We start from the raw sequence: 24,139 nt of genomic DNA on the forward strand, positions 1-24,139 counted from the left end.
TGACCCCGACGTGATTTGAACACGCAACCTTCTGATCTGGAGTCAGACGCGCTACCGTTGCGCCACGAGGTCTTCGACAGAACATTTCGTGACAGAAGCCAATAGAAATTCCTAAAAGTGTACGGAGCAGTAGAACATAGCATTTATATTTATTTTTTATGTTTGCGCGTATGTCACCGTTTAAAACAATACATTAGAAATGAAATAAACATGGCGAATACGCGTTCCTGCATGGAAAACATTCTCAACGATTTCTTCCTCCCGCAGCAGTCTCGTGGATAACTGCATCCACTACTGCTGTACGTTCTGAGCACCGGGTTTTCTCCCTCCTCCCGATAAGGAAGATGTTCTCACTCATTCTGGCCTGCGTCAGCACCATGGACAGCGGACAGCACAACGGCCGCCTCACGCGCTCACCTCGCGAGCGCTGTGGTTGTAGTAAAACGCTGCCGAACGCGCATGTGCGCGTGACGCTTTTTCTTCTTCTAGTTGCCATTCATTCGATGGAACTTCAAATTTGTTCATACCCAGTTGTTCATTACAGAAGTCTAACTCGCTATTATTTTACTATTACTTTACTATATTTACCATTATTTGAGTCAATGTTTAATATCCGTCGAGAGGAACGCTGGGAAAAGTTTTCACAAGACTGCTTTAAGGTCTCTGCACTTTTACTACGATGAGTCAAAATGTCTGCTGCCCGACTCAGTGGCTTCTGTTCAGTTACAGTTGTTCTTTAGTTTCTTGACAGGGTGATTTGAATTTCCTCATTTTGTTGCCGGAGATTCCTGGCTGCTGTGCTGTGTTGACGTCATGACGAATGATGATCAGCTTGATGATCAGTAAATCAAAGGGAATCAGAAAACGTGGTGGTGAAAACATTTCAGTATCAGAGTACACGTTCATTGACAAACAATCGAAATGACTAAAATATGGATACACTTGACAAACGTTTACATAAAACCTTTCAGTGTTTTTATTTATTTATTTGACAAGCAGCAGGATCATGTTTGTCACCTCATTTTTTCTTTACATTTGAAAGTAGATACAATAGTCAGTATACCAGTTTTATTACAATATTTTTTCCTAACTTCAGTACATTTAACAAAGAAAGAAAAATAAAACACACAACAACTGCAAACGTGAGAAAAGAAAGCATGTTTTTTTTTTTGAAATGTGTAGCCACCAATGTGTCACTGATGTCACAACTGGCTCTTTCCCCGGTTTTCTTTTTTTCCTTTTTCTTTTCGGTCGAATAGTATGTTTAGCAGCTCTTTCCTCTCGAACAGCTGTAGGCATTTTCTTTTTGTCGTTTGACGCACAGGTGCGTGGCACTGGTGATGTTGTAAACAGCTTAAAAATCAGAAGGTGGGTGGGGATGGGAGGAGGGTCTTGTGGGGTGCTGTCTGACGCGACACGATGACCTTTCTTGTTTTCGAAGATGGAGGCACCAGTCCTACTTTTAGTCACCGCATAGAATCACAGCAGACAACGACAGTCCAAAACCTAAATGGATGAATGAGTCTGTTTTGTTATTTATTTCACGTTTTAAACCTGCATCTGCCGGTCAGTCACACAGGCGAGTGTTTGTGTGTAAGCGCTCCCTGGCTCGGCTCTTCTGCCTATGCGACGTAGCTGTACTCGTCTGCCGAGGTCTGGCTTCGCTCGATGTACTGCTTGTCGATGAGCACCTCGATGCACTTCTTGATCATGCTGATACTTGGGTTGAACCTGGCTTTGGACTGATTGATGACCTGCGCAAAGGGACATTTGAAAAACAGTGAAAAACAGCCCTTAGCAAAATATCTCACTGAATACTATGTTTAGGTGTGTGTGTGTGTGTGTGTGCGGTTGTACATGTGTGTATACACTGTATATGTGACATGTGGGGATACATGTAGGGGCATGAATGTATAAACAAATGTATATGTGTTTATATGCCTGCTGTATTTATTTTGTGAATCTTTATGTTTTTCTTGTGAGGCATGAACATGTGTGGGCTTCGAAAACAAAGTTCTCCCCTGGGAAGACTATAAAGACTAGAGACAAAAGGATAAAGGAAACATTAAACACTGCTGTGCTTGAAAAGTTTGGCTTGTTCAATGAGCAAAATATGGCCACAAAATTGTTTAGGAAAACAAAATGTGTATATTCCTCAAAGGAAGGTACTGGAAAAAGAATAAAATCCCTTTGACAGCTACTTATTTGAACATTTTGAGTTGAGGTGACTCCCACCCACCTCCTGGATGAGGGCGTTGTGTCGCAGCACCTTGCGAGCCTTCATGATTCTCACTATAGCAGCTTGTAAATACATTTTGCGGTCCTCGTCTACGGCACTCCTCGTCTGCTCCATCTCCTAATGATCAGGCAGATACGGGACAAGGGTTTAGGTATCAACATGGCTGCCAAACAACGGGGTCACAGCAGAAGCTCGAGAAAGGATGGAGTCTAACCTGTGGCGTGTCTTTCTGCATTGACGTTGTGATCTTGAACTTTGTCCTTTTACTGGTGAAACTCATATTTAGTGAAAACGTGGACTCGGCTTCAATCTCCTCCTGTGAGCAGAGGGGAAGACATCCTGTATTAAAATAATCATCGCTTTCCACATGTCTGAAATGAGCTTACGGAGCGTGGGTGGGTAGGGATGGAAGGAAGGGATATGTCACCAGTGTTTTGGAACATAAACAGAGGTTGCTAAGGACCTGACAAGGCATCTGGTACAAATAAACATAAGCTTCCCAATCAATACCCATTGCGAATGACAAAACGCCATGCTGTCAGACTCAGTTTTACTTCGATTTACTTCAAATTCCACTTGTTGCACATGAAAGCGCAGACCTTTTCTAAGTCGTGGTTGAGCATCTTGACGTCCAGCAGGGACTTGATGGTCTTCTGTAGCTCCTTCTCGTTCATCTGGGTGCCGTCCTGCAGCTCCTTGTATGTCACCGTCTGGCTGTTGTTGAAGGCCAGCAACACAGCCATCTGGTAGGTGGTCACCATGGCAACGTAGGGCTTGGACAAGTAGTTCATCTTCACCTCACCTGTTTGAGACGAGCGCACACAGATGAATGGTGGTGCATAGAATTGAAGCAGCTAGCTTATTATTTACCCTGTTTCCTTGATTATATCATAGTTTCTTTTTTTCTCTTCCATGAGTGTACACCTGCCTGGGTGTGCTACTGTTTGTTTTTTTGGTTTAATATAATATAATAATAGCTATTCTGATGCACCAAATCTAGGGATCTTCAGCTGCAGTCACACTTTCAGATACCGGCTCAAACAGATGCATTTTTTACATTCAAATCTTGCATAATTCAGCTTTAAATAGCGCATGCGGTGTGTGTTTGTGCTACCTGTGCAGAGATAGTGCAGCCAGGTCAACTTCCTCCCACTGAAGTGCTGATTATAGAACAACTCAAACTGTAAAAAGGAGGTGAAGACAGAATTTATTTTGCAACGTGCTCCTTTAATCAGTATCAACCTCTACAACGGACAATTCAGCTGTGCTCATCAGAGTCAACTCACCATCTGCACACTCTTCTCTAGTTCTTGAGGGATGGCGAATGTGGAGGAGGGGACGTGCGTGAGAGGCCAGGCTCCAGCCTGCAACCACATGGCATATACACCACAACATTACACATTTGTAGTGAGAACGGGGGAACACAAGTGTTGGTCTGTAGAATCAAACCGGTCTGATAAAGCCAGGGTAAATATAGTGACTGGAAACACAAATATCTAATAATACTCATAATATTCTCAGATTTTTAAATCCAGACGTAGAAGTGGCAATAACAAGGCCAATGTTCTCAAACAAGGAAGGCCTTGCCTTTAATCCTATGGCTGTTGGTATGAGTGAGGGATGTCAGCCATATCGGAGTCCTCCTCACCTGTAATACGTAGATCTGGAAGCTGATGCCCAGGTCCACCACCGTCTCCTGTGTCTTGATGAAATTGTTGAACTTGTTGTTGAGGTCGGCACTCACGCTCATGTCTGTGTACATTCTGTGGAGTTTGCTTGTGAACTCGTAGCCGCAGGCTTGCTGTAGAAATAGGGAGGAAGACAAGAGAGGGTTTGAACAGAGGGGTAATAAAAGAAGAAAAAAAACTAAGCAAAAGAGAGAAACGCAGGAGACGTAATGAGTGTATTCGCATGAATGTCCCACAGGACATTCAAAGGAATGACGTGCTTTGTGGGCTGGTTCCACCTCTGACTTAGAATCACATGCCGAGTGCTTTTTAGATGAGGCACTGGCAGTGTCAGACATATCACAAGTCTCAGTTAATAATGTTCACGTTCTTTGGATTTACCTTTAGTTTGTTGATCATGGCTTCTTCCGAGTCCATTGACAATGATAAACCATGTATTAACCTCTTTGCTAGCATTCTGGCATAAAACTGTGGGAAAGAAAGAAAAACAAGACTTGAAAAACAGAGTGCCTCTTTGAAACAAAGTTTATTCAAAATTAGTATTTTGTATTTTGAAACTATTGAGGATACTAAAAATGGACACACTATGAGGCGAATACTTTTTGAACTATTTTAAGCTCAAAACCACCCTCCTAGTCAAGGTTTGTAGAATTTCACAACATATGAGAAAAAGTTAAATTGAAGCGTTTGTGTTTTTGCTATATTTCAGCATAAGAGGAATTCTGGTCACCTTTTGAAAGATGTCCTTGTCGTCTATGTACTTGAACACTGTGATGAAGCTGGTCAGCTTGTCCTCCACCTCATTCTCTGTCATTCCCTTTGCAGACTTTTTCAGCAGATTGTCACAGTATTTCGCCAGCTGGACAGAGACACCGGGAGGGACATGACCTGGTCAAGGCACTGTGTATAATACTGTGTGTGTGTGTGTGTGTGTGTGTGTGCGCACTTACCAGTTCAGGGGCTTTACAGATGGACTTGGGCTCCCTGAAGTTCACCACAGACGTCAAAGCCTGAGATAAAGAGATATCAACACATTCAGTTCAATGGTGAAAAAAATAAAACACTAACTGTAGTTCTGCACTTACAGAAAGTATACTAGGAAAAAGGAACTTGCCAAAAACCACACTTTTGTCATCTAGTGACTGTTATGAGTATGTTGCTTAATGAGGCACCAGCTATTAGCATCTGGGGTTTAATACCTTATCGAGTGCACTCATGAAGTGCTGATCTCCGTTTAGAACTGTGTTTATGAGCTGAACAAATTTACTGTGAACCTCCAGCACTGACTCCACAAACAGGGTTGGCATCTAGAGGAGAGAGAGAGAATTAAAAGCCAAATTATTTGCAGCTCAAGTTAACAGACAAAAATGGCCTTTTTTTTCAACAGTCGAAATAATCAATCTCAGATGCTGCAACCTCTATGTCAGGAGAAGTGACATGACAAAACAGTTTAACTTGTAATGTCTTATCATAAAAACATCACATTAAGCTGTCAAATCAAGCTGCCTTCAAGCTTCAGCGGTACAACAGCCAGTGATGAAAGCTAAATAAATATATGTGTAACAGTTATTCCCAGCTCTCACAGGTATCAAGAAAAAAACATGATTGCAGAAATGCATGTTCAAAACCCTTGCAATGCTATTTTCCAAAACAGAACAGCTGCTTGAACACCCATTATCCTGTGTGTACAGCACACACGCAGTGCTGTGGTACTAACGTTTTCCTGAGAGAGGTTACTGGTGCCTCGGATGCCCTCGTTGTGGATATGGACCTGCAGCTCCTGGATCATGTGGGGCAGCCCGTTGGCCACGGCTCGCAACAGGGTGTACATGTTGGCCATGTCTGAACAAAGCAACACAACAGGACACAATGCCACGACTCAATGTGTATACTGGAGATATATATATATATATATATATATATATATATATATATATATATATATATATATATATATATATATATATATTGCTTCATGCTAAAAAGATCCATGCATTAGGACACAAAGGACAGTAGTGGACTGACCATCTCTCTTCTCCTGCCGAATAATGTTCTGGCACTCCCCATGCAGGAACTGCAGATGATCTGCCACCATCCTCTGCTGGCATTCATGGATGACTTTGGCATAGGAGCTGGGGTGCAGGTACTTCCGACATCTCATCTCTTCGTCTTTCAACCGCCCCAAAACCTGGAGGAAGAGAAACACGGAAAGAGGAGGACAGAAGTCAAATGCAACAAATCAGTAATTACAATGTATATGCAGGTTTCAAAAAGCCATGGTTTTAACATATACTATACTTTTTTTTTTAAATGCAACATGTAACCGAATCTATTATGTAATTACATATGTTGGCATATATGTTGGTTAAAACTGACTGTGCCCAATGCAAGTAGCAGAACACAAGTTAAGAAAACAAAAAATGCCCTCTATTACTAGATCCATTCACTTATTTTGGTGACACTACACAATTCTTGGTATTTTACGATGATGGTGTTTTTTTCTTCCAACCAAAAATGTGTGTTTTTTGGGCGTCTGATCAGATTTAGTTAATATTGCAATCGGTTTTTCAACTCCACAATGCAGACTGTCACATTTTTGCATCACAATATATTTACTTAGCCTTTATGATTTATTTTTTTTTAGCAGACAGAGGACCTGTGGTAGATTCACTAATTTCATCAATTTATCTTTCCAGCTCTGCCTCCACTAAATATTGTGAAGTGTTTAAAAAAAATAAAATAAAAAATTGTCAAAACCTATACCTGAATGTATGGAACATATTGGTTAGAACGTCATTCTGCGGTGACGGGGCAGCTGATACGGCATGTAAGGATAACTAAGGAAGAAAGAGACAAATCTGCCTCCCAGTCCCCACAGCTATAAACTGGGTCAGATAAGCAACCGTGACTGAGCCTGTCCAGACAGGAGGGGACGGTACTGTACTACGGAGTCTGTTACTGCTCTTCCACAGTCATATCACATTTTTATTTATTAATTTATGATTTATTTAAAAGGGGCAGACACTGAAAACAGCTATCCGATGCATGTATCATAGTGTTTATAGCGGAGGCTAATATGCAACACCCGTCCTTTGAAGGGCTTTTATGACAATAAGATGTTAAAACAGGGAGGTAAAAAAAAAAAAAAGCCTGGTAAAGCTTTAATGATGATCCTGTTTACAGGACAGAGACATCTGATTACTGCCGGAATGAATGAATAAATGAAAGAAAGAAAGAAAGAGAGAGAGAGTGTGTGTGTATCATGGCAGCTGAAGTTGCCTAGGGGTCTGTGATCTCAGCCTTAGCGGGTTAATGGTAGAGCTAATACTCAGATTAAAACTCTTATGTCACCAGACTAACATGACCTGACAGTGACAGTGACACACACACACACACACACACACACACACACACACACACACACACACACACACACACACACACACACACACACAAGGGTATGACAGTGTTAAAGCAGCTCATAGGTTCGCATGGCAGCTTGAATATATGCAGCATTCACATAACTTGCATTATCTGTCCATCTATCCTACCTTCTCCATATACTGTGAGCAGTTGGATTCTTGCAGTAGATTGGAGGCTTCCTGTTTGTAATACTCCCCCGTTTTTGACAGAAATGGCCCTTCGAAGATTTCCTGATAAAACTGCAACACAGGAAGAGGACGTGGACCGCACAAGATTTAGTATACATGGACATACACAGACCTATATGAACGCCTACTGTACATCTTGTGGATAATACAAAACAATGAGAAAAGCACTGCCCGTTAATCAGATCAGGTGTGATCTGGACAATACACACAAACAGTAAATAAAGACATTATACGGGACAGTTCGCCCCTAAATCAAAACTACATATTTTTTCCTCTTACCTGTAGTGCTATTTATCCATCTAGATTGTTTTGTTGTGATTTGCGAAGTTTTGGAGATATCGACCGTAGAGATGTCTGCATTTTTTGAATATAATGGGACTACATGGCACATTCACATTCTAAACATAACTGAATCAATAGCCTGATAATTAGATATAAAAACACAATACAAATGATTGTAATCCTCTGGGTCATTATTTGTTGTCTCACCTTTAGTGGAAACTTCTTCTTGTACTGTTCAACATGAACAAAGGAGTTGATGACCCCATGGATTACCTTCTGGTTGGGGTTCTCGCCACAACGATCACTGTAAGACACAAGGAAGCTAGCGTTATGTCTGGGGTCTTTTTTAAAATTTGTATTGCTGAGCAGTGAAATTATTAGCATGGTGGGAACACTGTTAAAGTCTACCGCCTAATTAGACTACATGTCCAGACATTAACAGTGTGAAAGACTGGAAATCAGTCATTGCAATAATGATAATTAAAAACAAATTAGTGTACAATTAGAGCACAAGGACTACAGTCGCTATTCGTCTTATGTCTACGATTGGAAAAAGCCAGAAATATTAATTTTAGACAACAAAAAGGTGGATTTCAGAAATCACCATCTTGTGGCTCAGCTTGTGTGGAAAAACATACTTTTTGATTTCATTCAGCAACATCCGGATCAGGACACCCTGAAGGGGCTCGATCATTAGCTTCCTCCACATGTCGAGTGCCAACTGCAACGGCAAATAAAAAGACAGCAGATCACAATAGTGTAAACAGATCCTGGAGTATGTCACTGTAGTTGGGTGGCGTAAAGTGAAATCTTGTCTTGGGTACTCCATCCCAGAAGTTGAATCCCACTAATCTCTGAATCAATCTGTGCATGTGCTCTCCTTACTTTTAGCTAATAACCCTAGTGGGCGTGGAAGTGTCGATGCAAAGGACATTTTTTTTTATACCAGTGCAAGAAAATCAGTCAATACCTCTCCAATCTCCATGAGCGGCTCATTCATGTCCACTCCCCCATAGCCGTACTGTAGGTCTGCTTCTGTTAGTTTGTTCTTCTTGATGAACTGAGTGTTGAGATACCTAAACAGAGTGGGGTAGGAGGTCAAGCTGTTAAAATATCATTTCCATCAAGAGGAGTTTGAGGAGATGTCATCTAATATCTAATGTGTGAGTGTGTATCAAGAAACACTTAATAAAACACAATAAGTGCTGCTGCCAGGGTCCGCCAGTTGCAAGTTGAGTTCATTCACTCGTGAACCCCTAACGGCCGAAACACACGGGGCACGGACGCGGCGCGTCACGTCACGTAGGCGGCGTTTGAGACTTGGTATAGAATTTTTTTTATGCGTTTGATTTTTTTGATGAATGGCTGCTACTTTGGGGAGCTCTGTTCTCTACAGAATGACTGTGTTTTCATCTGGCATTCCAGGCAGTGGGAGGATAATCAATACACCAACTACAAGTTTATGAATGTAGTATTCCTTTCTGCCAACGTCATGGTTCCAGTGACACAGAATGGTTACCCAATAGGCATAGGCAAACCCAACATTACCCAACTTTCGTACCATTAACTAGTCAAACACAGGTAATTCATATCTGTTTAGATTAAAAACTGTTTATTAATAATAGACCATCCAACTGTACAGCACCAAACAGCGGACAAAGTCATCTTGTTGGCTGGTGAACACCGTTAACAGTCAAGACAGCTAACAGAACATAGTTAATGCCTTCGAAAGAAGGCTGTGTTTCCATCTCACTGAAAAAGTTTTTTATTGCACCAAAACACACTGAGTATCAATATGAGGAAGACTAACTTTATACTGCTGTAACTAATTCATATGACAGGTAATCTAATGTTGAAATGCATACACTGAAGTGTGTTTCAACATTTCTCAGGAAGCAAGGAGTAAGTTAGCAGCAGGGCAGCTACCATACAGACTAACTCTCGCAGTTTGATGGCTGTCATCAAGCTGATCTATGCTGGCTGATTCAGTCCACCTTAAATCATGTGTAGTTTTCACAGCTGTGCCGTCTGCCTCTATCAGCAATACAGCAATCACACTCGCTTTTTGTGATCGAAGGTGTTAACAGTCTGTTTCGATTCAGTTTGGCACTTCAGTTCAACCTCCACCACATGATGATTTGTATTGGACAAGGTGCAAACATACACATGCATATTTACACAGACATCAGTTGAGGATAATAAGCGACCCTCTTCTATATTAAGAACTGAACACTACTATGTCACTACCAAAGCCAAGCGCCTCCCTTTCTCTAGCGCTCACGCTGACATAATAAATTACAAAAGGCATAGGTATGCACAGACAGTCTGGTGGGAAGTACACATAAAAATAGATCTGAAAGCTCTCCAAGGGAGTATTGATTTAGAATGAATCAGACACATCAAATGCCCATTGGCACTTCACACTATACTTTTCAAGGTAATTTTTTAAGTGTACAAAAACTGTAGGCTGGAATATAGTAGCTTGTGATAGAATTAGTACACTCTGCATCTAAGGACGCTGACACACCGAGCCAACTTTAAAGAACCAGGGCTGACAAAGACTGGTACACCTGCTTTGGCTCACGTCTTCTGTTAAAAGTTGTACTTGAACACACCACACTGAATTTAAGGAAGCAGTGTCATCATATACTCAAGACTACAAACTGAAAATATGTCTGATAAAGAAATGAAACTGGCCCTGCAAAGTTGTCAAATGTCAGTCTTTTGTTTTTGAAAAAAAAAAAATAAAGGTGGAGGAGAGAAAAAAAGACAGAACTAAATGGTGAATCAGCATAGTGACTCAATGATATCAAATACTATATCAATATATCAAGGGAAACAAAGGACATAAAAGCAGCAATGTTACCTGTACAAGCAGTCCATGTAGTCAGCTCCTTTGCTGTACTCGTCCCAGTATCTGTGGTACATCACTAAAACCTTTTCCTCTGATTCCAGGACTTTCTAAAACACACACACACAAGCAAGACAGGTGTTATGGAAAGAAGCACAAGGCAGGAATAATAGAAAATGCACCCCACACATTTTTCTTTGCCAGCCGCTGGAGAGCCTTTGTGAGTGCTTACCTTGTACAACTGCCGAACATGATTCTCAAGAAACACCTTGGTCTCTGTGTATAATCTTTCACCCAAAGGCTCGGGGTATGCAACACACAAGGCATAAATGTCACTGGTGTCAGAATTCAGGATAAATAATTGGGACAAACGTGATTCCATTATCTATAGATGTAAATATACAGTTAATAAAGATGTAGTATGTATGTAATACTAGATACAGCATTTGCTTTGTTGGTTAGCGATTCCCTACAAATAAATTAATAGTTTGTTGCTTTGCCACTGCCTGAACAAACAGATATTCATTTCACATTGACATTTATCATATTAAATATAACAACGCTTTGAAAAACTGAAGGGTAAATTAACTATCTAAACTATTAGTGCCTATCTGAATTAGCCATATTTGGTGTGTAAAGTCAAATACATTAAGCTCTATGCAAGCTGGCAACGGCTTTACTGTACTGAGCAGCTGTGTGACTTCTTGTCCATAAACCCTGCTCTGACACTTAGCAAAAACATTGTGTTGTAGTTTAAATTTCAATATGGAGCAAGTTGGCATAGGATACGAGAACCGATCATTCCACGTGGCTCTCTCCACATAGTCGAGCATCACAACAGCCTTGATTGTCGTCAGTAGCTTGTTCCATGTCTCGTCAAAATCCACCACCCGTGGCTTTAAGGACATTGTACAGTTTCTCTTTCAGCCTTAAAGAAAAAACAAAAACACATGAATACAGAAGTGAATAAAGGAATGACCACATGAACAGATAAAATTGCTTGGCTCTTGGCTTCAGTTTCTATATCATCTGTCATCATGTAACTATCCACCTGCCCATCCGTCAGTTTGGACTGTTATAGCAAACATATGATTCCCAAAGTGAGTGGATTAAATTTTAGTATTGAACCAGGCCTAAGAAGGAGCAGTAGGAACACAAAGGAAAGACACAGGTATCCTTGGCAAGGTGACACAATAACCATAATGATAAAAAGATTAATGTATGAAGCTTGTGACTCCGAATATATAGTAATTACAAAATAATGTCAAAATTTGTAGTCAAATTTTTTTAGAATAACATTCACCATTATAAAGATTTGAAAATAGCATTAATCAAGAGTGACTGAATTAGACAGATGTCAGGATATAGGGCAAAGTGAAATTAGTCTCATGATAAATAGCCTGCTTCGAAACAGCTGCTCACATTACTATGATAGCAACAGATGAGATAAACATTGAGCTCAAGTTCATGGAGGTAATACTGACGTTCATCAACAGTGAAAACATTGGGGTAGCCATCAGGTATCAATACTACTGTCGCTGGTCAATTTACCAAGCGAGACTGATGCATATAAAAATATATAGCTAAACTTCCAGAAGAATCACTGATTCCCTTCAAGTAGGAGAAACAAGGCCCTGTGTTGTTTCTCGTCATTCATACCAGTTGATTTCACGTCAGAGAAAACATTGCAACATCATCATGAACAGTGTTTCTTGCTAGCCATTTCACATATGCCGATATCCGTCTTTCAAAAGGAAGTGTTAACGTTACTATATAAACAGCCTCCTTACAATCAGAAAAAGGCAGCTAAGTTAAGGTTACTAGCTAGCGGAATGCCAATCCCAAAATAGGATGGCTAGCTAAAAGGCTAGCTAGCTTCTAGCAAGCTTGCTACTTCTTCCTGCTCAAGTCCCAACAGTTTTGAGGCATCGGCTAGCAGCTAGTCAGTTAGCAGGAAGCTAACGAGAGCTCAGCTATCGCTAGCAAATGGTCATCTTCTTTGCAATTTCCCCACATTTGTACTGACAGCTCGGCAAAACATGGTGCTGTTGTTAAACAAAACAGGTTACTGAAGTCAAGCGTGGACTTTTGAATAGTACGTACCTCTATTCAGTATTTAGTTGTTATAAAACTCAAGTTTCTCCGCTGTCACAGGCTTGATTTGTCTCACTTACAGGTCTTTCCTACCTCTTGGATTATACCATTGTATTAGATGGGGGTGTATTATGAACAAGCGTAAATTGGTCGTTTAGCTTTTTTGCTTTTTACCATGGTCAAGTGTCTTTGGGAAATTTTCGATTTTAAATCATGTATTCTATATGTATACATATTGATGAGAATAACACCAAACTCACGCGGATCCCATTCATAAGAACACCCATATATTTATAGTATCGCCTAAAACTACGGAAACCTCTTAGGAATTGAGTATTAAAAATATACCCACAAACGTTCTGTAGGTTATAATGAATTTTATCTCTGTTATGATTAGAGAGGGTAAACATTTTGCCCAGCGTTAGCGTTAGTTGTTCACCACGTATGCATATACAGAGATTCACCAAGCAGCTGTTTAAGTTTTATATGTCCTATGATATTTTTAGAGAAATACCTCAACACAAATTGACACAAACGGGACAGTTGTGGGAGAGAAATATAAATTAATAAATTGAAAGTCGTTAGCAAATAATGGTGTATGCCGTTTTTTTTTTGTTTTTTTTTTAAATCATATGAGCCTAAAAATACATACGTGGATGCATGGTGTTGTGTCATATTTGGAGAAAGAATAGAAGAAAAATCAACCAATCAGAATCGTCGAAAAAGAGAATTACTGCTTAACGTTGCTTGGGGTTACCCAACGTTAACATTTTAAATAACGCTAAGTACAAAACACAATTTATAGCAATTTATCAGTCTATTATTAACTGAAGCTAAGGTTTTTCTGATCGTCGCCCAGGCTCATCAAGTTGCACACAACAGCTACAGCATAATTTAATGTGAGTACAATGCCAGTAGCGTCCGGCTAACTCGGACAGGACACTACCGTTAGCTAACATATCGGTTTTAGATAGTTTGGCCGAAATAATCCATTGATGTGATTATTTAAACAGCTATATTTAGATTGGTTAGCAAATTGTTGTTATTAGTTTTGTCAAACTACTTGACATACTTAACTTTAACCTATAAGTTAACGTTAATTAAACAAGAGTAAAAAAAACCCAAAAAAAAAACCCTTCATTAGCTAACGTTACTTGAGTTAACCAGCAGGTGGAGCCACCCAAGGCCAGTTTGTTAGTAGTCTACTTTTTTCGACAGGAAATGGCACTTTCAATGTTAACATACCCCCCAAAATCAGTAGTTGAACATGCTACAGTTGTGTCTTAATAAGAGATATATTCACATTAGGCAGCACTAGTGCCTCATTACAAACTAACCTCCCCCAACTTTTATTTACTCAATAATTCAAGGCAGAGAAAGTACTAAGGAGAAACGAAAGAGAAGTGCTTCACAAACTCCGGGAACAGGTTGAGTCATCATGCCTGAGTAATTGGTTTAATTCATTGTTTAAATGATCAAGCTATTGTCTAGTAAAATAAGTAAAGTAAGTAAGTGCACTTTTATTTATATAGCGCCTTTTAAAACCAAGGTTACAAAGTGCTTTACAACGGGATAAAAGGTTCAAAGAAAAGAACAAAACAGAGTAGAGTGAACGAGACAAGCACAGAAACACTTAGAAAAGAGATGGGTCTTCTGTTTAAAACATCCAAGGGAGTTTTGCTGACCTGACTCCCAGGGGGAGACCGTTCCACAGCCTGGGACCCAGGACGGCGAACACACAGTGTTTTCAGTCTTGAACGAGGTACAACTAGCAGGCCTCGTTCAGAGGACCTGAGAGGCCTAGCAGAGGTAAAAGGCTTTAGTAGTTCACAAATATACGCTGAGATTATTCCTTAAGCCTTATAAAAATCATTTAAAATAATAAAAGGATAAACCTCTTTAAGATACTGGTAAGAGGAGGATTAAGGGGTGGCAAAGCAGATAGTGGCAGCTCAGGAGCAACTCATTTAATTGTCTTACTGTACCTAACATTGGCTTATATCTCTGTTCTTTAGGTACACATGAAAACCCTAACTCTAACCCTCTCTAATCCCTAAGGAGAAATCAGAGTGAGCACCCTGATCAGCAGCCTCAGTCAGCGTGCCTGTCACAATGAACCAAGTGAAGACAGATGAGAAATATCAGCCACACGCACGTGTGCCCAGCGTTCACGCACCTGTTTACCAGCAAACCAGCCACAACCAGTGCCGTAAGCATGTCTGAAAGCACATTTCCTAGCACAGTTTGTCCTATTACTGCTACTACGCCTACTACCTCTTCTACTACCATCACTACAGACGCAACAACGTCTGCTGTTGTTAAAGCTAGGGTAGGTAACGTCGGAGAAACTGGCAAGAGACAGGTAGATTTTGAAGAAGTATCCAACCGAAAAAAAATTCCACCCCCTCCCTTCAGGCCCTCCCTCCAAAGCCACTCCCCCAAAAGACATTTTCATGCGCAATGAGTGCACTAAGGGCAGAGTGCGCGCAGGTAGGTAGACGGGAAGGAAATGATTGGAATATTACAGGCATGTGACAGCCACAGATACCGATAGAATTTCAACAAATCTAACAAAAAATGCTTCTGAAATACATTACCCACCCTAGCTTTAACAGTGCTACCACCACTACTGTTAATAATAATAATAATTCTAATAAAGCAAGTAGACAGATTAACATGAAAACTGTATAGAAAGCGACTTTACGTCTGAAATAACTAACTTAGCATTAAAACAAGCTTACAGATACACTGCCGCCGCCACCACACTCCCGGCTTATAAAGTTGTTATGGCGAATGCTTTATTAAACAGTTGACTATGTTCAAATGCAGCAGACACAGAGCAACATTATCATCCCATTGGAGTTGTGTTTCTGTCCACCTGACGAATGTCAGTCCAATATTCTCCTTTTAGCTCTGTTTCGGACTTCACTAACTCCTGAGGGAAATACTTAGGTCTTTAGATAGCCAAACAACGGCCATTTTTTTGTGTCTGCCATTTGGTCCTGCTAAATTATGTAATATAATGGACATACCCCTATATAAGGGGTTTACAGACCCTGCTTAATGTTTCGCAAGCACGTGTGACCCATCATGACTGATGATGTAGTTATTTCAAAGTTAAAGTCCTTTGTCATGAAGCATTATGTTGCTCAGCATTGAATCATTGTTCACGTCTTCTCATTTAGGCTTGCGTATTTGAGAAAGTTACGTCTTGCACATTAATAAACTGTTGCATTAAGAACATTACTGTATAAAAAAAAAGAGTTTCTTTGATTGTTGCCACAATCACAGATGAATTAAATTGCCTATCCTATGATTATTTTACTATTTTACCCTCCCAGATGGGTTTTTTCAAGGAGGTCCTGTCAAGTTCCTGCCTGAGGGGACACAGAACCTGCCTTCTGTGGCCATGACCAGCACACAAACACCACAGCCTCTGTCAAGCACCCTTCAATACTACGGGGAGACGCTGAATTGCTCGCAGCACTATTGCATGCTCCCACTGCCAGGTAACACTTGATAAACAGACTTGTGTATACTATAGAAGCGTCACGACTAATGCCACTGCAGCATGCCGTTTAAAGGTTAGCACTGTTTCTTCACAGCAAGAGGGTCCGGGGTTGGAATATTTGCCTTGCATAGGGTGTGCCCTTTCTTCTTCTGTCTGTGCAGTTCCCTCTGAGTGCTCCAGTGTCTTCCCCCATCATAAAACAAGCCTTTTCAAGGCAACGACACTCCTGCCATTGCCTATAACCAAGGCGATGTTCTCAGAGCTGCATCTTACAATTGATAAATAATGTCATATTAATCTTATTCTAGCGTAAGAAAGAGGTAAGAAACGTTGATGTGGCCATAATCACAACCAGGTTGTGTAGAAAAACCCCTGATCTGTTATTATTTACTTGGTACCCTTACCTTTTTAACTACCTAGTCGGATTTTCTCAAGCAGGTTCCGTCAGGTTCCTGCCTGAGGGGACACAGAACCTGCCGTCTATGGCCATGACCAGCACACAACCACCACAGCCTCCACCAAGAACCCTTGAGTACAACGGGGAGACGTTGGATGACCCGCAGAAGAAGGGTAAGCCAACATGACCGGGTGACACCTGACGTCCAGACCACTGCATCTAAGTAATTTAGGATGGGCAGCAAACAAGTGTAGAAGACAAGAACAGTGTCAGTTGCTCGGGGTTAGTAAAGCGAAAACGGCAAAAAAAGAAAAGAAAGTGTTCTAAGGTTCACTAGTCAAATGTTAAACCGACAGGTTCAGTTAGTCAAACCCTGTATGCTGACTTTGGGACTAAACAAAGACGAATGCCTTTTTATTCAGTATGATTTCATTTGATCCCACTGCAGTGGTGGAATGTAAGTAACTACATTTACTCAAGTAGTGTACTTAAGTACAAATCTGAGGTATTTGTACTTTACTTGAGTATTTCCACTTCTCTTATACTTATAACTGTAAATGTAGTGGAGTAAACAGTGCAATATTTCCCTTTGAATTGTAATAGACTATATTACAGCTGTAGTAACTAATTCCAGATTAAGATTTTACATACAAAACATATGATGAGCTTATAAAATACCAGTATGATGCATACCTCCCTTTATATAACTAATAGAATAGAAAAATTTGCTCCACCTCAACCAACTACAATAGTAACATGCTGCCTAAATACCCCCAGTGGTGGAAAGTAACTAAGTACATTTATTCAAGTACGTAATGCCTTTAGTTACTAGTAACTTTGCAGATTCAGATGAATAATACAAAATATAATCGACAAATCAATTATTAATTATTATTATAGATTAAGATAAGACTTTATTAACCCCTTGTTGAAATTCACAAGCTACCAGAACGTATAGTAAAAAATAAGCTCTACCTTTAATAGCTGCAACATTAAAGTAATGTACGTATTCATGCATCAATAATTATAATTCAATAATATAATATATATTATATTATATTATTCTGCATAGTGAGTACTTTTCTTATTGATGCATCAATAATAATAATAATATGATATACAGTAGAATATAATATTTTAACACTCACAGGGGCCATTTGAGTACTTTTACTTTTGTAGCGTAGTAGAGTATTTTATAGTGTGGTATTGCTGCTTTTACCTTAACAGAACGTTGGTCCTCTGTTTCCCTCTGTAATACCTGCAGAGGGAGCCAGCTCCTTTAGCTCTGAGTATGAAAGGAATCAGTTGAGAGCTAATGTTTTGCTGTGACAGTGCACTGCATATACATGCACATAATAACCCGGCTGTATGAGTAACCTGGCTTTATAGTGTCGCTCTTATTTGGATTAAGGTATTCACGTGAATGTTTTACACCCAGTGAGCCTTCCTTCGACATGCAGTGAAAATGCAGTGTGTGTGTGTGGTGGTGGTGGTGGTGGTGGTGTGTGGGGGTGGGGGTACTGTGATAATACTGTGGTAATAAAACCATTTTTGCAACGACTTTCATCAAGATATACCATTGAGATTATAGCCATGAAAATACACAAAATGTTATCAAATCCCTATTTCTGGTGTAAGTTTTAAACCGTAAAAAAAAAAAAAGGGGAGGGGGGGCTTGAGTGATTGTGGAGCTAAAGTCCAAATCATCTGTGCCTCTACTGACTGTCCGTCTTCAACAAGTCGCGTTCTTCAGTGTTGTGCGCTCCAGTCCAGCTGAAGAAAATTCCTTTCCAAAGACAAACAGCAGAGCCCCTGACTCATAGCGCTGTGTCGGGGGAGAGAGCGAACCATACTGTTGACATCAGGAGGCCAGTGATGTCATGGTGATGTCAATGCCTCTAATTGTAAATTGCACACATAGCCTTGCTGTTGGCTGTGGTAACATTTCAGTCAGAGAGAAGACACTGAAGGGGACAGTTTCTCTTGGAAAACCTTGGGAGTAGATACAGTATGGCTGTAACTGGGGATGAGACAGAAACAGGTCAGTTTGCTATCATCTGTTTTTACTAAAAATAGGGATTTTTTTTTTTTTTTTACACTGTTGTTCAGTTGAAATACTCATTTAATACTCTCAAAATATAGTTAGTGATTGTTGACATTAATAGTCAGCATTGAAATTGAAAAAAATCCTGATTATTGGGATTTGGCTTTTTAGACATTATGTATTTGTTTGTATTTTTTTTTCCAAAACCACTATTAGAAAGCTCAGTAATGCCATCAAATAACATCACAAGTAGGCTGCTCTGAAAAAAGTAGCAAAGGACCGTTGAAAACTAATTTTCCACAGTCAGCAGCAACAAGCTTACCCCGATAAGAAACATTTTCACAGGGTCTGCTTGTCTCTCAGTCATCCTCTCCTCTCTCTCTCTCTCTCTCTCTCTCTCTCTCTCTCTCTCTCCCTCTCCCTCTCCCTCTCTCTCTGTGAAATGCTTCAATGCTCTGCCCACTCAGAGCACATAGCAGCAGGAGCTGACGTCGCTGCTTTTCCTGGAACAGGCCCCCAGCAGCGTCATGTAAATCCGAACCAGCGAATAAGATGTGCATTGACGTCAGTTGCTGGCCACGCTGCGATTATATGCTGTTTCCTTTGCGTTTCCAACATATCACAGAATTAATCATCAGTGGGTTACATGATATGAGGGGCAATGAACTGAGGGGGAAGTAGATAAGAATGGCACCATCTCTCAGTGTGTATTCCTTTCTTTTTCAGTGTCACACACCCATTTGATAAGATAAAAGAAGAGAGAATGAAATGTGGAATTCAGTCACTTACACTTTCTAATAATATCTATTTATTATTATCTATTTAGCACAGCCGCATATGCGATCCTGCATTTCACAGCACACACTGAATGCGCATGTGATAAATTAAACCTTTGAAATCTTGAAAACCTGGACTCTGTTTAAACTTCAGTGGATTTACAGTATGGTTTGGTTGCCCTCTCTGAAACAGTCTAATGGAACCTCTGAGAATAAGAGCTGGTTTATGAGAGCAAAAGTCATATGCGAAAAGGTTATGCGTTACAGGATTATTTAGGCTTGTGTGTCATAGTTTTATCTGTCACTAAATTGAAAATAATAGACATGCTGACTGACTGAGTCGGACTAAGCTGTCGCACCAGATCTTCATAAATTCAAACTAGTTATAAGTGTTTATTAAGTGAAGAATTGCCCATTACTAATTATTACTAATTTAATCAAAACTTAATTTAAAGGATGCATCACACAAACTAGTTCTTATGTAGAGATTAGTTGTTAATAATATTTACACCCAGTATGCGCCCGGTGATACTGTTGCGTAGCTAACTGACCAAAATGACAAAACTGACATTATAGTAGCTTGCTAATATCTGGGATATGGTCGACATATCTATCTGAATAATGATGTAAACTGGGAAGATTTTAAATGACATTTTACAAGAAAAAAACCAACAACACACAATATACTTGAAGTTACAAAATGTTACGCTAATAACTTTAGCCGCAATGACCTAAAGTAGCACCAGTTAGGTTAGCATAATCAGATATTTCCATGTATGCATAAACAAATCAAAATCACTTGGCCCCCTAAAGCTGTTGTTTTTTGCAGTTACGTTACAGCTTGCGATGCTCTAGTGACTTCCTGGTTACATAGTGAATTGCTTGATTGGACGGCGGTACAGTTGTTTTTCTAGCAACCGGTTTACACATTGCTTAAGGCTTTTCAAACTATTTCAAACATTTCTTAAGTTTTATTGGTGTAACCCAGTTTAGTAAATCACTAGTCTGAAACTAGCTAGTAGTTACTTACAACTTCAGATGGACTTTACACACGTGCTTCGTAATAGATTTACAAATACCAATATCCTGTGTTAATACTCCTGTGCAATATACCCTTTTCAGTTTAAAATTCCCTATTTATTGATATTGAAATTTATCCATACCTCTATTACTGCTGTGCAATATCCTCCGTCTCATTATAATCTTAATAAGCTACACTTAACTTGGCAGTTCATGCACTATTACTGTATACCGTATTATTATCATCAACCGGTAAACCCACTTTGTACTTCACACTTATTTTATTTTATACTTATACCCACTTGGTACTTAATTTATTTTCTGACCTGTATTATAGCGTATTATATATATTTTTTTGCTTAGAACTTCTATTCCTCTGTGACATGATAGCGAGCTGCTGTAGCAAAAGAGTTTCCCCTCGGGGATCAGTAAAGTATTTCTGATTCTGATGAATACCAACCCAATCCCGTTGTCTGACATGTTGTTTTGTGTCTCCCCAGGCACCGCAAGTGACTTGACTGCCTGCCAGCTGCGTAACCCCAGCTCCAGCCTCCCACAGGAGGTGGCAGGGGCCAGCGCTCATAGCTCCCACAAACCTGTAGAGGACGCCTTACAAAAGAGGGAGCATCGCTTGATGAAGAACAGGTAAAGACCAGGACCATTCACACTCATCAGCTTGGACATTAAAATGCCCGGACGGTAAATCAGCCATACCGATATTAGCAGCCGATATTAGCTATATTAGGTATATTGGCATCAGTTAAATGGTGGCTCATAATTAACATGAAATTGCAGTATAGAATGCCAAAGATAGGTCCGACATATTTTTAAGCAATACTGCACTCAGCGTTTTGGGAAAACACGCTTGTTTGCTTTCTTGCTCAAGAGTCAGACGAGAAGATCGATACCACTCTCATGTCTGCACGCTAAATATGAAGCTACAAGCCGGCGGCCGATTAGCTTAGCTTAGCATAAAGACTGGATACAGGGGGGAAGGCACCCACTGCACCAGCAGCTCTGAAGCTAACTAATCAACATGTTATATATTGTTTGTTTAAGAATATCTCCGTTACAGAGTTTTTCCAACAGAGAGCACTGACAAGCACTGCCATGTAAAATGTCCCACTCAATACATGTCTTGGTTACTAAAAACTAAAGGGATCCTTACCACAAGTTTCTAAGTTCTAAGTTTATGTGAAAAAATTAATATCGGCCAATATATTGTTAGAACTCTCAAATATGAATATCGGTATTGGCCTTAAACACATCAGTCTGGCTCTATTGGACACAGTCACTGCATACCTTCTTCCAGTGCCCTTTCTGCTGTGTAATGTAACACAAACACCAAGTGACAATTAATGACATTAACTGCACGTAATAATAAGATCTACAAGCCTATCATCATTCCACCGTGTGACTCTCCTCCATCCAGTGGGTTTAGCTGCTAAATCTTAAGTTGTCTGACCCCCCCATTATCTGGTCTGTAATGTTTGGAGTGAAGAGTGAGTAGGCTGACACGACCAACCTTGTGTTTGGAAGTAGGTCAGTTGTATGTGGAGAAGTCTGGTTTGCTGGTGCGCAAAATTGATTACCTTATGCTTGCCTTTTGCTTGCTCTCTGTAGAAGGCTTTGGGCTTACCGTGTGTTTGCTGTAAACACTGTTGTGTCACTACTGGGGCGTCCCGGTAGTTCACCTGGTAGAGCGCGTACCATTAATGGCTGCCTAACCTGTCTTTATCTGCAGCTGTCACTGTCCAATAAAGGCAAAATGCCCCAAAAATGTATCTTAAAAACACTTTATTTCCTCCCACATGATTATTTTACTACGGTCAATCATCATTGAATCGTTTTGGATGCTTTTTAAAAAATTATTATTTGTTTTTTGGTTTTAGCATCCTCCTCCTTTGGTTGACTCTATTTTGTTAAGTTCGATCCCGAAGGTATCTAATGTCACAAACATGTTCATAATCATCACCATCTAAACATTCTGTGCCCACATGAGAAAACCTTTTGTAATTTTTGTAACGTGAGCCTTCTTTTTCCCCTTGGTGCAATCTGATTTATGGCTAGAATCACTTCTCTGTTGTATCTGGGAGAAAAGCCAAGAGGGCTTCTTTTTCACGGTAACTGTTGTTGTCGCTTCCAGGGAAGCCGCCCGGGAGTGTCGACGAAAGAAGAAGGAATATGTGAAATGCCTCGAAAATCGCGTGGCTGTGCTCGAAAATCAAAACAAGACTCTGATTGAGGAGCTCAGAGCCTTAAAAGACATATATCGACACAAAGTCGAGTGATTCTCTCTCTGACGAGAGGAGGAACCGGGATCGTGTGGACTGTTTTGCTGTACTTCTGCGGGGTGTCTTGAGGACTCTGGTTTTGCTTATGCACATAAAACACACACTCACACAAAACACTCCCTTGTCCTTGCAGTTAAATGTGTTTACACGATGATGTCAATGTTTCTGGCTCTGAATCATCCATGCGCCACCACCAGCAAAAACAAGAACCTTGCTTCAGGTCAGGGTTATCATCAGTGAGTATTACGAGGAGCTTACGTCCCTTTTGAACGGGGAGGCTGCCGTATATATGGACCACCTGCAGACTCGCAACACCTCGCAACACCTTTACTGGAGAGGGAGAATCAAATGCTGAAGGCCCAGCTGCAGCGCTTGAACAACCCCGAACATCCAAATACCCTGCCTAGATTGGTCACTATCACCTTAACTGCACCGCATTTTACATTCCTTTACGATCCGTTTCATAATTTGGCTCTCTTATACAAAAATATATACTATATCATTGATATAGTCTCTATGAGGGTGTCAATCAGGGCTTCACGTTGCAATGTTTGTGTTTTATTTTATTCCACTTCATAAATCCCGATGCAAGCATACTACCAGATATTAACACCCACTGCATTGATCACCCACCTTCCTTTGTACTTAATGTAGAGACCTACCGGGTTCTGTTGAGCATCTGTATGAAGACTTATCTGCTTCTAACCTGTGGCAATAATATTTATTTGGGCAAGTTTACACTGCATTTTACTAACGGTGCATAGTTTTTACAAAGAAAGGAGGGGGGAAAAAGTATTTATCTTAATATAAATTAGTGTATTTTTAGTTAAAAAAACCCCCACACATTTGTGGAAATTGCAGTAATTTATTGTTTTAACTTTTCTGTGTTTTGCTTCATCTCAGTACACATGGCTAAATTTAGACGTTGTTTATGTAACTACCATTTTAAATGCGGTTGAATTTGAAATTTCATGCAGAAATCCAGCTTTTTAGTAGTCTCCTCTGTTTCTCTTCTGTAACACCTTAGCTGTTGTCTCGATATGATCACACCTCATTTAAAGGTATCATAAAAGACATATTTTTAAAATGTATTTGCTTCAATAAAGTTCTTTCTCAGGCTCTCTGTGTTGTTTTCATACACGGTAAATATAAGACCTACATGTAGGGACACACTGTTCAGTGTTAACCAGGGGGCCAGACAGAAAAAGGCCCAACATGACTAGCATTTGTAAAGCAAGTTGTAACCAGTGAGTTCATTTGTTATTAGCTTGAGCTTGAGAGGGGAAAAGAAGAAAGATATCAGAGCACTTTTATGTTGAATTAATCAACCAA

General features: G+C 40.1%; 2 protein-coding genes and 1 non-coding gene across 8 annotated transcripts; 1 reads left to right on the plus strand and 2 right to left on the minus strand.

Moving 5' to 3' along the window:
• On the minus strand, window positions 1-72 carry trnaw-cca. Its single transcript has one exon. It is a non-coding gene; the product is annotated as a tRNA-Trp (tRNA).
• An 880-nt stretch (window positions 73-952) lies between these two features.
• Window positions 953-12,931, minus strand: cul2 (cullin 2). The gene is made up of 21 exons (XM_044176323.1): window positions 12,775-12,931; window positions 11,461-11,599; window positions 10,904-11,006; window positions 10,687-10,781; window positions 8,791-8,896; window positions 8,459-8,541; window positions 8,028-8,124; window positions 7,479-7,589; window positions 5,953-6,115; window positions 5,645-5,769; window positions 5,127-5,234; window positions 4,878-4,937; window positions 4,658-4,786; window positions 4,309-4,395; window positions 3,888-4,040; window positions 3,526-3,603; window positions 3,354-3,420; window positions 2,839-3,041; window positions 2,454-2,555; window positions 2,240-2,356; window positions 953-1,754 (listed from the first exon to the last, which is right to left on the minus strand). Exons 2-21 carry the CDS (start codon window positions 11,577-11,579, stop codon window positions 1,623-1,625), a joined length of 2,238 nt encoding a protein of 745 aa, XP_044032258.1. The 5' UTR covers window positions 11,580-11,599; window positions 12,775-12,931; the 3' UTR covers window positions 953-1,622.
• A 535-nt stretch (window positions 12,932-13,466) lies between these two features.
• Window positions 13,467-23,925, plus strand: LOC122866555 (cAMP-responsive element modulator-like). 6 transcript variants are annotated; one of them, XM_044176330.1, is made up of 7 exons: window positions 13,467-13,664; window positions 14,136-14,211; window positions 14,824-14,974; window positions 16,107-16,274; window positions 16,712-16,846; window positions 21,014-21,158; window positions 22,660-23,925. In XM_044176330.1, the coding sequence occupies exons 3-7, from the start codon at window positions 14,878-14,880 to the stop codon at window positions 22,802-22,804; spliced, it is 690 nt and encodes a 229-aa protein (XP_044032265.1). In that variant the 5' UTR covers window positions 13,467-13,664; window positions 14,136-14,211; window positions 14,824-14,877; the 3' UTR covers window positions 22,805-23,925. The 6 variants fall into 6 exon arrangements, with proteins under 6 accessions (XP_044032265.1, XP_044032264.1, XP_044032266.1 ...); XM_044176329.1 differs by lacking the exon at window positions 14,136-14,211 and adding an exon at window positions 14,437-14,574; XM_044176331.1 differs by lacking the exon at window positions 14,136-14,211 and having other exon boundaries at window positions 14,827-14,974.
• Window positions 23,926-24,139: the final 214 nt, after the last annotated feature.

Source organism: Siniperca chuatsi, linkage group LG19 (assembly GCF_020085105.1).
Source record: "Siniperca chuatsi isolate FFG_IHB_CAS linkage group LG19, ASM2008510v1, whole genome shotgun sequence".
Lineage (NCBI taxonomy): Eukaryota > Metazoa > Chordata > Actinopteri > Centrarchiformes > Sinipercidae > Siniperca > Siniperca chuatsi.

Coding starts and splice junctions, on each gene's coding strand:
- cul2 (XM_044176323.1), bottom strand. CDS start 11,579: ATGTCCTTAAAGCCACGGGTGGTGGATTTTGACGAGACATGGAACAAG. Junction 8,125..8,458: donor TTGCTGAATGAAATCAAAAA/GTATGTTTTTCC, acceptor TGTGTCTTACAG/TGATCGTTGTGGCGAGAACC. Junction 4,041..4,308: donor CCATGATCAACAAACTAAAG/GTAAATCCAAAG, acceptor CTATTTCTACAG/CAAGCCTGCGGCTACGAGTT.
- LOC122866555 (XM_044176330.1), top strand. CDS start 14,878: ATGAACCAAGTGAAGACAGATGAGAAATATCAGCCACACGCACGTGTG. Junction 16,275..16,711: donor TTGCATGCTCCCACTGCCAG/GTAACACTTGAT, acceptor GATTTTCTCAAG/CAGGTTCCGTCAGGTTCCTG. Junction 16,847..21,013: donor GGATGACCCGCAGAAGAAGG/GTAAGCCAACAT, acceptor GTGTCTCCCCAG/GCACCGCAAGTGACTTGACT.